Below are 13,186 nucleotides of genomic sequence, written 5' to 3' on the forward strand. Positions count from 1 at the left end.
GCATTAATTGTTATTGTAATGGTAAGTACGTGTAACAAGGACACCTTAAAATAAAGTGTTACCCAAACTTTTGATAATTGTAACAAATTCTCATTCATAGGTTTTTAAAAATGTACTCTATAATATAATTTAAAAAATTATGCATTCTGGATACAATTGGTTTACAATCTTATACTTCATTGATTATTATCATTCAGTTCATATTGTTAATAATTTGTTTGTCACTGGGCTTTAGGACCATGCTGACATCGAGTGGAAGTTTGCTCGAACCAAGCTGTGGATGAGTTATTTCGATGAGGGTGGGACACTCCCCCCACCGTTCAACATCATCCCCAGTCCTAAGTCATTCTGGTACCTGTGTCGATGGGTACACGGGCGGCTCTGCGGGTCGGAGGCTGCTCCGCCTGAAGAAGAACCCCATAAACATGAGAATCTGAAGGAGTTTACGGTAAAGAAAACAACCTGAATCCATCTGAACATTCACACTGTGATTTCATCTGAATCTGATCAAGTGGTTCTGGTTTAAATTACACTTTAAGCACAATGCAGCTGGCTCATTGTGTAACTGATTACCCATTACAATGACTAACAGCACAGCCACACACATATATCAGCACATTGAATGCTAAAACAGCTCATTTACATTTTTATTGCTTTTGAACTATTGGTTTTTGACTCATAGTGAGATGCAGTAATTGTATTTAGACTGGTATCATCATGCATTACTTTCAGGTATCACTGGGTGAGAGAAATACATATTAAAACATTTATAAACCAAAAAGCAACAGCTTAAAAATCCAGCATGTCAGTCTCAGTGAGAAAGTGTTTACACAATTTTGTACATTAAATTTAAATCATATTTGGTGTTAATTGGTTGCTATTACAATTTTGTCAATTCTGAGATCTACTACAGACCTCGATCTCCAGAAACAGTGACATGAATGTGGTACTATATGTCTACAAAACCGTATAACTCAAACATATTATGCCCATATACACTAATTGGGTAGATGTGAATAACATGACCATGCTTTCTTTATTATTAACATCAAGATTATAGGTTAAGTTTGGCAAGAATATGTGAGGGAAAGCATGCACTACTATTAAAAAGATTGAGGTCATATGTATTTCTCTTCTTCTCAACAAGGCTGCATTTATTGTTTTATATTTTAAGCATTTATTTGAAGCAGCATGTATTTTAATTAGAAATCTTGAACCATTATTAATGTCTTTAATGTCACTTTATTTCAATTTTATGCATTCTTGCTTAATATAATTTCTTTCTTAAAAAAAAATCTTACTGACCCCAAACTTTTGAACGGTAGTCTAAATCTTTACGGAAAATTGATCACCATTACTTGCCTTTAATAGTTTCTTTTAAATGGTCTTTCCATTTTTGAATTTTTTATTATTCTGTGCTTGAAGTGGAAAATGTATTTTAAAATTTTCATTTATATAAAATATTTATTTATTTATTTTATATTTTACATTTTATATTTTTATATTAAATAACTACTTTTTAATTTTCATAATTCACAATGTAGGCTATGTATAGTGCCACAATCAATCAGTAATTAAACAAACGTTTTCAATACAAATAACCATAAATCAAGCTGCGATACCAAACAGGACTTCAGGGAGATGCCAAAGACCACTAAACCTCCACTGGATACATTCAGAATCGCTAAACTTCTTAACCACCGCATAACACCTCAGCCAGTCAGCGTCCATTATAAAACATTCTTGCTTTTAATCCAAATACACTATGATAAGACTAATTTACTGACATCTGGACGTGAGTCACTATTCTCTCCACAATCTCTGATGAAATTGGTCGTGTTTTTCTCTGCATTAGCGCTGTTTTGTCCAACTGTTTGAATTTGCTTACTGGATCCTTGGACTTTCCAGGAGTTTATCGGTTTCCATTAATGATTGCAAAAAATAATTATTATTCTACTTCTCCTGACATACTCTTGCACCTCACACAACAGTGCCCAAACATCCTCACATCATATTATTTCTTTGAAAATTTATATGAATTCTCCATCTTTCTAAAGAAGTTGACGCAAACATGGGATTATCAATGTTTTTCTATTGTGTTATACGTGTATGCCTTTGGACTTAAATGGACTGAGTTGTTTTATGCATTTTTGTGATTACAAATAAATGCAGCAGCCGTGACTGAACAAGTATGTTTTCTCATTTTATGTAAAATAATTAAACCTATTAGTTAGATTTAGCATCACTGATGCGCACTTCTGACACAAAGTAATAAATTACTGTCACTGTAACTTTTTTAATCGTAAATCATTGGTAAAATATCGATGCTGGAGACTTTTTAAATCTTTATAAGGACAAAACATCCGCTTCTGTCAAGTTCGTTTTGTGATAGTTTTCATTTATTTATCCCCTCGCAGGTGAAATGATATTGTGTGCGTTTGCTTCAGAGAGGCGTGTTAAAGGGTCATATAATGTTGCTAAAAAGAACATTATTTTGTGCATTTGGTGTAATGAAATGTGTTTATGCGGTTTAAAGTAAAAAAAAACATAATTTTCCACATACTGTACATTATTGTTTCTTCTCTATGCCCCACCTTTTTGAAACGTGTCGATTTTTACAAAGCTCATCGGTCTGAAAAAGCGAGGTGTGCTGTGATTGGCCAGCTATCAAATGCGTTGTGATTGGCCGAATACCTCAAGTGTGAGACGGAAATGTTTCGCCCCTCACATAGTGTTGATGCCGTGTCCCGGCCGGAGCGACGAGACAAAAACATTAAAACCCATTACAAACGAGGCATTTGTTGCATCCAGTGGGGACATAATTACTGATTATAATGACTTATACTGTCTTTTTACACGTTGTGTTGCCTTGCATCGCGCCGCGTAAACATAAAACTCTGTCTGCATTTGTGATCGGAGAAATGACAAACAAGTGCTACTCTACTGCCCAAAAGAGGGGAAGCCCCGGCTTAGCGTGCGCTGAGGACGGGATAGAGTGAGCTGAGGCGGCGGGGTCAAGAATGGCGCGCCCAGCGGATCCGACGAATGAGCGGCAACCACATGTGACGACCCCGGGCTGGACTCCGCTTTGTCCATGGTGAAAGTTGATGTATTCCCTCAGCGACCAGCACAGATCAGCTCTAGGCATGACGAAGCAGATATCGTCCTCTTTTGGAAGACCAAACAAAGTAGTTTCGCTTTCACAATGAAGCACACAGCTCCTTCAAGACATGGCTGCAGCGTCAACAATACTACAGTGACAATAAAAGTTACGCCTTCATTCTTTGCGTGAACATTTGGGCTGCGTTATGCAAATCTTCCCACATAGTGACGTAGACATGTGGGGGCGTGTTAGAACGAGCCGTTTTAGGTAGGCGTGGTTAACTCTTAACTTTTATAAAGAATATCTCTTTGGATTTGAGACTTTAGTCTTTACAACTTTACAGATCTTCTTTATGCACCAAGAGCTTGTAACACTCCAAAGAGAAAGGAAAAATTTAAATCACATCATATGACCCCTTTAAGGGCGGGCTTTTAGAGTAGCGCTGGTCCGACAGTGAAAGCGCAGCATTGGCCCCTCCTGGCTCGTGTTAGCCCTGGCCAGACAGTGGAAAAGCGACAACCCCTGCAGTAGACCAACTCCGCTTGCATTCATTCATGCGATTTGTAGAGATGAGAGGTGACCCCTCCTGGTAGTGTGATTTATATACTGTTATTTCATCAGACACTGACGCTTTGACTCTGAGTCAACATGTCAGAAGTGCCAGTACGCACAAAAAAGTGCCAGTATGCTAAAGACTAAAATACAGAAGTACTGCGTACCGGCCCACTTCAAGCACTGATTCTGTCTCTAAAATGAGGTCAAGAAAATGGCATGCAATTATTTTAAAATTACTGGTGACATGCTGTTTAAAATAGCTTTAGTTGTAGTTTAGCATGTTTAGCAGGTGCATTTAATGTCAACTACACATTTATCAGTCCTACTATGGCAAAGGCTTGGTGCATGAATATTAATTAGGTTAGATAACCAGGAAGGTTGCCTAGCAACGTCTGACCTAATTAATATTCATGAGACAGGTCTTTGCTACTGGCTTCATTCAGAGTGACCTGAGTGGTTGCAAATTTCATTTCAATTGAATCGGTGAAGTGGAGTTTCATATAAATTAATTAAACTTCTATGAAGGAACTTTTTTTTTATTTATATTTTCTGTTTCTCCTTTGATGATGTAATGAGGTGTAACATGGCCCGAGTCTGTCTGGAGTTTAACCTACTGTGTTGCCATGCAACTCCCCTTGAAACTCCCGGGACTCTCGTCATCTCTTTTTCGAATATATCCTCTCTTGTTCCACCTGACGCACTTTTATTACAAATCCATCTCTCTGCACTGCCTTTATTGGCCTGCATCAATACAGATGCTCATGCACTCTCTCTCTTTCTCTTTTTCACACTGTCTCACACACACACACAGCCAAAACACACTCACTCGAAACTCTCTCCCACATGTTTGCGGACATTGCTGAGCTGGGATCAAACCTTGATCATTATATAAAGCTGCCTACATGTAGAGCTAAGAGGAGAGCAGCTTTCCTGCAATATATGATAAGAATATTAAGAATCTCTCCGCTTATACTGCAAAATCAGATTCCTTTCGTCTGCATGTGGAAGTGCTCATCTGATTTTGTTTTCGGAGTGTACAAATAGCAGCATTCCAGTTAGAAAGCATCTGCAGGACTCATACATCTCAATACGTTGCAAAAGCAGGGAGTATAACTGCACATTTTTATTGATTCTCCCATTGTGGATGTGATAGGAAAGTGTTGATAACAAAACCCAATTGTTCCTTAATTTCCATGAAATTAGTTGTTCAGACTTTTTACTGTCAGACATTTTTGCAGTTTAGACTGATGCAGTTTGCATCAGCCTAAATGTCCTACCAGAGGATCGACAGCATTAACAGATACAACATTAGTCATGTGGTCAAACTAATTTTTTCAACACCATCAGCTCAGTTTATACACTACCGTTCAAATGTTTGGGGTCAGTAACATTTCTGTTTCAAATAAATGCTATTCTCTTCATCTTCATTCTCTTCAACTTTCTATTTATTAAAGAATCCTGAAAAAAGTATTATGATTTCCACAAAATATTAAGCAGCATAACTATTTTCAACATTGAAAAAAATACAAATATTTCCTGATTAGCAAATCAGCATATCGAATTCTGACACTGAAGACTGGAATAATGGAATAAAGTAATAAATGTGAACATTTTCAGATAGAAAATATTTCATTTAAATTGTAACAATATTTCACTTTATTGCTGCTTTACTGTATTTTCGATCAAATCACTATAGTGTATGATTTTCAATCTGAAACTGAAAATTAATATTGTTGAATATTAATGTAAAGTAGTGGTAACATAACATTTATTCATTGTTTTATGATGTTAACCCCCTTAAACTGGTGTCAGAATAATCATAAAAATTATTATTTTTAGGAAAATTATTAATAATAGTGCAATGTTCTTAGACAGAAAGTACAAAAACAAATCCACATTTCAAAAAAGTCAGTGTCCTTTTTAAAAAAAAAAAATGTTTTAATGTGGATTTTTTTTGTACTTTCTGTCTAAGAACATTGCACTATTATTAATAATTTTCCTAAAAATAATAATGTTCATTACAATAAAATAATTTTCTAAAATATGGTTTATTATTCTGTCATTTCAGTGTGTTGATCATGATGAATGGGAACATTGATATTGGGTGACAAACAAAATTAATGCTTTATTCTCCACTAAATTATACATAATGAATTTATAAATTCATTAAAATTCATTATATTATATTGTAACTTATTTAAACTTAAATGCCCTGTTAATGTGTCAGTTATAAGTAATGGAGGCTCATAGCACACACGTGGCAGAGTATCTTGTGAATGACCCTGGATTTAAATGAATAATTATCTAAAAACAATAATAATAATAAAAAAAAATAATAATAATAAAAAAGTGGCATGTATTTGATTAGTTAATGAGCTCAATTACCCTGCATAATTACAGTGTGAATATTTGTTTCTCCTTTCAGGAAAAGCATGCTGACAGGCTGATACAGAATCAGCATTATCAGGTATGCCAGCAGATAAAACTCTGCAATTACACACATGCAAGAATATAAACAATGTGCATGTAATTGCATTACATCGCTTCGCCTCTGGCTTTGTTTCCCCTGTCTCTCTTTTTCCTTGCACCATCACACCAAAGATCCAGCTGTACATTTCCAGATTAACAAGATTAGGGAGTTCTATCTGATTGCTTGCTTTCTCTTCTTCTCCTTCAACCCTCAGGAGGTCATCCGTAGTCTAGTGAAGAGGTATGTGGCGTCCATGATCCGCAGCGCCAAGACAAGCGAAGGGCTGACGGAGGAAAATTTTAAGGTGCTTCTGAAACTAAATGCTCTCTATTTATCTAGCATAAATATCAGGAAATGCAGGCTCATAAACAAAAACACTGACACAAGTAATTGTTCTTCAAATGCCCCAGTGTTCCACAGAAAATCTGGAAATCTTCTTCTTATAATCTTTATTTGCAATCACTAGCACACTCATTGATATATATTTTTTAGCTTTTAAAACATGTCAATAGGATTTATAAAATATTTGTATAGTAAAAATATAATAATTATAAATAGGCCTATAATTTATACAGCAGGTTTTCATTTTAATGTAAAATACTTTTTTGTCAAATATGCTGCAGTAAATACCTGTTAATTTATTAAAAGTTCCCTTACTACTGTATATTCAGTGAAAAACTGTAATACAGTAATACACATCTTAACAGTAAAATCCTGATAAAAGTACAGTTTTTAAAGTGAATTTTAAGTGATTTTTTTGTCACTTATGCACATTAGACTTTTTACATCTTATGTTGTTAAATGAATGTTTATTTCCTTGTTTTGTGTATATGATGGTGTTTTGTATTTGTGTGTGTAAGTGTACACTTCTCTATATTTTAGTATTTACCTCAGCTTTTGGAAAAGGTGAACTTGCATGTGGCTTTCAGTATTTTCAGTTAGTATTACATCAGTTAATGAAAAAAATTTTTCCAGTAAATTTGAGTTCAATCCATAAAACTTAAAATGTTGCTACTGTATTTTTCATGGTAAAGTTCTGACAGCCACAACTGCCGTTTATTTACTGTAAATTTCACATTTTACAGCATATTTACATTATTACACCACACACAGGGAAGACATAAAGCATCATCAGTAATGTCAGTCCATTACAGTCCTTTAAATTAATTTTCTTTCTCCACTCACAGTGAAATATCAGTGGTTTAAAATCTGGTTTCTAATAACAGTATATAGCCGCGGGAACATATTTTATCTGGGGGGTGCGAGGGAGGTGGGGCCACAGTGGGGGATTTTAGACAAAATCCTAATATTAAACAGCCCAAAACACTTATATACTGTAGATGAACATACAAATGAAAGAAGACCGTGTTAAATGAGAACCAATATATATTTGTGCTTTTGTGCAAATTTTTTCTTTAATATTTCTGTTATTCAAGGGCATTTTACTAAATATTGACATCGCTGATACGCCAGTGGTCAGTGAGCATGCTCACCAACCGAATTCTGCACTTTAGTGAATTCTCTCATCGGTGCAGATGTACATGTGATGCAAATAAGAGATTTATTCATCATACACTGCAGTCAGCTTCACTTATTATAACTGGAGCTTTTTTAGAGTGCTTACACTTGCTCGAGACTGAATTCCATGATATTCTTCTATAATGTAAATGTTCTTTGCTTGTTGTTTGAATAAAAGAAACTTGAAGTCTCTTTTTATTAAACGTGATCAGATGAAATACAAAATCAGTCTTATTAAAATATTTTGTGACGTAATATGGTACTTGCCTAAAATGTTGTGATGTGCGTAGTTAATAGATTGCATTAGGCTACAGTGGTTTGAGCGCGCTTGACTATATGTGCAATTAAAGAGCTGTGCATGTGATTGTCGGTGGCCATCTTGAGAAGTGAGAAAGCTTCGGAATACGGCTCATAAAAAGGATGAGGATGTAAATGCTTTTTACAAGTCGGAATCTAAAATTATGGTAATATCACGTTAACATTTCACATGGCATTCTGTCAGTGAGGGGGAGCTGTAGGGACAAAACAAATACAACCGCACTATATTTCTGGACATTTTAATATGTAATTAATCACAAAACTATCACAAAATGAAGTATCCTGGGGATGATTGAGGGGCACAAGGAAAATCTAGAAGGCATTGCCCCTCTTAGACCCAGCCCTGCGGCAGGGAGTTCTGCCGCACCCCTAGTTCCCGTGTCTATGTAACAGTACATCAAATATGTAACATTAAAAATGTTTAGTCATGAAACATAACTTTTAGTGTGGAAAAAATGCATATCTTTTTCAAATGCATTACATAATACTATAATAATGCTCTGCCTTAGGAGCTGAAACAGGACATTTCCAGTTTCCGCTATGAAGTTTTGGACCTTCTGGGCAACCGAAAGCTGCCCCGGCGGAACTATTCCTCCAGCAGCGAGACCACGCTTCGAGACGAGGTCAGCGATGATGGCGAGGCCTGTCACCACAGCGATGGAAGCAGCATCGGGGCCAAGGGTGTGTCTTTCAAAACCATTACGCCCTCGGATCCGTCGTACGGAGTCTCCGCCCTCTTTCGCTCCATCTCCGGAATGGAGGTCGCTACTACTACGACGACGGCGGCGGCATCATCTGCGTACAGGGAGGGTAAACCAAAGATCAACGGACTGAGGAAGAACCCCTCGCCCTCCTCTTCCCTATCCTCAGTGGCTCCATCAAGACCTGCACTTTCACGAACTTGGAGGCGCTTTTCCCGCTTCTCTAGTTCCAAGAAGAACTCCTTCAGACGGCTCGGCCTGCTGTTCTCACGCATGGGCAGCCACCTTCCGCAGCCGGCAGGTGTCACCGCTGCAACCTACACTATCTCAGATGGATTGCTTCACCCGCCGGAGGCTTGGCACGACTTGGGCTTCACCAGGGGCGCCGGTCCCGTCACCAGAAGCGAGACCAACCTTAATCAGGTGGACGTGGGCGCTTTAAATGAGGGCGACGGTACCATGACGACCAATGGACAGAGAGCTATCGGAAGGGATGTTTTACTGACATTAGGACCTCTGTCCCCACCCTCTTCCCTGCACTGTGCTTCCAGTTTCTCCGCCTCCAGCTCCCGCCTCCTGGATTCAAATGAGGACGTGTTCCAGGGATTGGTCGGGCCCTGTAGTGGACAAACGCCAGACTCCTCCCGCTGGGTAACGGAACAGGACGATTCGGTGACCACGCAGCTATAGTATTGCTAGTATGTACTGTACAGCACTTTTATAATAACAATAATTAGTGATGATATCAATAACTATTACCTTAACCACAACCGATTATTCTGTTTGTTCTTTTGTTTGCTGCTGCAATATTTGTAATTTCTTTCTGAGATTTAACCAAATCGAAAGTTATTTACAAAAGAGATGGGATGAGTGAATGAAATGATGGATGACAGAGATTCAGAATGGGACAGAAAAGTGCCATCATCGGAGAAATGCAGGCCAGGTTGCATTTTTGTATCTTCATTACATCCCATTGTTCACCCTACAATGAAAACTCTGAAATCTGTTAATCAATTTCATGTCATTCCAAACCTGTATGATTTTTTGTCTTCTTCTGCAGAACACAAAAGAAGATATTTTGAAGACAAAACTAGTTTTGGCTACCATTGACTTCTATGGACCATTTTCACTGATGTCATAAATTTAGTTTCTAGGACTCGAGTTAATCATAAGTTTCTAAGAATTTAGTTAATACATTTAAATCTAGTTTTTTATATTTAGATTTTTTAAATAATTTACATTTTCTTATTCATTTTACTTTTATAATGCTATGTTTTCTCTTACCTTGGCACTTAATTACATAAAATTAGATAATACTGCTGCGTTTGTGTTTCTAATACAACAGCTGAGGGAGTGACTGCAAATTTTATGTTTTTCTTTTTTCTGACTCACATGATCAATTTCTCAGTATGTTTTTTCCTGTTTTGGACAGTCATAGAAACGCTAGATTTTGCTGTTCCGGCAAATGAAAAATTATTTTAAAAATTATATTAGTTGTAGTTTCCAATCACCACTGTAGATCACCATTTCTAAGAACCCAGAAATGTGAAAACGGTCCATTGTATGGACAACTGAGACATTTCTAAAAATGTTCTACAGAAGCCAATAAGTCCAACGGGTTTGGAATGACATGAGGGTGAATAAAGTTTATTTTTAGATGAAATATCCTTTCAACATCAGAATGAACTATTTAGTTTCTTAATACATATTCCAGATATCATTGTGCATGATTCATCAGCGCATGTTATTCCAAAGAAAAAAATGTTTGTCTTCATCAAAAAATGTAATATCTTGATAAATGTCTTTTTGGCTGATGTTAAGTAGACTGTTCAGGATGTTAATATTAATTAGCCATTTAAACATTTTCTTATTGAATTGTTAGGGCAGTAATATAATGCCAGTTAAAGTTTGTTTTAAAAAGGTTACAACAATAATACAAATTGCAGAGTGTTGCAGTTGGGATCCAACCCATCCAACTTTTTTTTTTTTACAGTAAATATCCTATTTATTAAAAAATGTCACATTACATGCACAGTTTCATGTTAACTTTAACCCTAAACCACAGGAGTCAACCAATGCATGCCATTCAATTCATAATTCAACTTTATATCTCCAATGTGACCAGAAGCATTGTCAGTTCATGTATTTCTTTTTTATAGAAAGTTCTCATTGGAAAGTGTACTTGAGCAAGAAACACATCTGATATGGACCTACAGTGTATGTTTAAGGACATCATGCTCTTGGTGGAACAGGTTTGATGTTTTTTTTTTCTCAGTAACTGATCAGTGAGCCGTTGGCACTCTTGCGGTGAAGGTTTTTCACTTTAGTGCTATACGTGCACATCATAGTGTGATATTACTCGTGTTATGCACCCGGAGGGCTGAAGTTATGCTAGAATCTAACATGACTGAAATCTTATTTTTGTATTTTGAATAGCATGTACAAATTATTTAATTTCAAGACTGTTTTAGTCTAGACAGACATTATTTATACATTATACTATTATAATGTTTTTGGAGCTGTTTTTTTTTCTTTCTTTGACTGCTTACTTTTTACTGTATGTGAATATGAATTAGTATATTATAATAATCAGGTATTGGGGAGATGTCCAGAGACATGCATCGAATAAGACATCCCCCTGCTCTGCGATGATGAATGCTGATAAACCATGTACAGCGTCATGCTAAAATATTCAGACTTTTGACCAACTCTATTTAACTGTATTATACTGTAAATATGAAATTGATGTATTTAGAGGTAATTTTTAATTTGACATGGTTTTATGTTGGAGAATATATATAAAAAGTGGTGAAGGGGCGAAAATGAAATAAACATTAGCAAAAATAATCAGTTTGAGAATATTTAACAATATGGTATTTATATTAAAAAAATGTTCAACAAAAAGATTACTGTCCTAAGGTCACTATTTTAACATTTCTGAGTGATGCTGTCAGCTTCCAAAATATTAAACTGCAGGGGCTGAATGGAACAAAACAATGTCACATTTTAGGAGATTTGTTTCAGTGCTTTTAAATGAAACCTCACAAAGGACACAATTGCAAAGTGGGACTTTGTAATCCAGACAGAATTGGTCAACGCCTGATTACTTTTGGCAAGGTGCTGTAAATGCTTATGTATCCACTTGAATGAAATACATGCTCCTCTTGTATGATTCTTATCACTTTCTACTTTTCCTTGGAAATGTGTGAACATACAATGAAGATAAAAAGTAGTTCTGACAGCCAGAAACTGAACTCAAGGGAATGCCGAATATGCAGATTCAATAAAGCTGAATAACCCTGGTGTTGTCTTTGATTTCTTGCCATTTCTCAACAAGATATAAATGTAGATATGTGCTCTACTCTTTCCTGGCTGCAGCTCTACTGTAGGATGTACAGTAAAGTAATGGCCCAGATTTTTGGCAGTAACAAAAATATACCTTAAAATACTATACAATGTTCTCCTGGGGGACATTTGTAATGTCAACACCATCGTACAATAGTTTTGTCAAACTGGCACTATGATGTATTGCATGGTACAGTGATTTATGTACCATGGTATATATATATTAGAATGCTTTTTGAAGGATCATGTGACCCTAAAGACTGAAGTAGAGGCTAAAAGAAATAGATTTTAAAATATATTCAAATAGAGAAATGACTTTAACTAGTAAAAAATATTTTGCACTATTTCTAACTCAATTCTTCATCAAATAAAGATTTGGAGAGCATAAGAGACTTTTTTTTTCATGGTACATGAGTCGTGTTGCATGGTATTTTCCTTAGTACTGTATCCACTCAACAAACGGACAGACTTTACCAGGGCTGATAATAATTGATTCATATTGAATCGTTAATTACTTAATTGCTAATTGTAATGGTGTTTTAGACTTTGCCATTTCTTAGCAAATGCAAGTCATGTTGCCTACGAAAACCTTTTTCGTGTGCCCTTGGAAGTGCTGACTAATAGCTGTCAGGTTAAACTTCAGAATACTGTCCAAAGAACGCATCCAATTTCCCTCCATCGTTTGAAATAATGCTGTTGATGACAAGAGCTGCCTATAAATTAGATTGTTTGGGTAAATTCAGATAAATGTGGTGACTTCTGCACTGCATTTCAATGACATTCCTGATTAAAATATAAGTGTGGTCACTGATATGAGTGTAGAACAGTTTAATGCATGTGAAGTGTGCTTTAATGTACACAGTGGTTCTCAACTTTCAATTTGGGCTCATGATTTTACATTACACGTCAAGTGGTGGCCCAGTTACCTTAGAAAGGTAAACAAAAATGTCCTTTGAGATATATATATATATATGCATTTCAATGACATTCCTGATTAAAATATAAGTGTGGTCACTGATATGAGTGTAGAACAGTTTAATGCATGTGAAGTGTGCTTTAATGTACACAGTGGTTCTCAACTTTCAATTTGGGCTCATGATTTTACATTACACGTCAAGTGGTGGCCCAGTACAATAGTAAAATTGTTTATCTTAGAAAGGTAAACAAAAATGTCCT

At 36.1% G+C, this 13,186-nt stretch overlaps 1 protein-coding gene across 1 annotated transcript in view; it reads left to right on the forward strand.

Moving 5' to 3' along the window:
• Positions 1 to 9,521, forward strand: part of trpc5a (transient receptor potential cation channel, subfamily C, member 5a) — a 72,183-nt gene extending 62,662 nt beyond the window's left edge. The window contains exons 8-11 of the mRNA XM_016249325.1: positions 236 to 448; positions 6,084 to 6,125; positions 6,343 to 6,432; positions 8,474 to 9,521. Coding sequence (XP_016104811.1) covers positions 236 to 448; positions 6,084 to 6,125; positions 6,343 to 6,432; positions 8,474 to 9,355 — 1,227 coding nt within the window. The 3' untranslated portion in view covers positions 9,356 to 9,521. The remainder of the gene's footprint in view (positions 1 to 235; positions 449 to 6,083; positions 6,126 to 6,342; positions 6,433 to 8,473) is intronic.
• The last annotated feature ends 3,665 nt before the right edge of the window (positions 9,522 to 13,186 follow it).

This window comes from Sinocyclocheilus grahami, unplaced genomic scaffold (assembly GCF_001515645.1).
Source record: "Sinocyclocheilus grahami isolate Dianchi unplaced genomic scaffold, SAMN03320097.WGS_v1.1 scaffold25.1, whole genome shotgun sequence".
Lineage (NCBI taxonomy): Eukaryota > Metazoa > Chordata > Actinopteri > Cypriniformes > Cyprinidae > Sinocyclocheilus > Sinocyclocheilus grahami.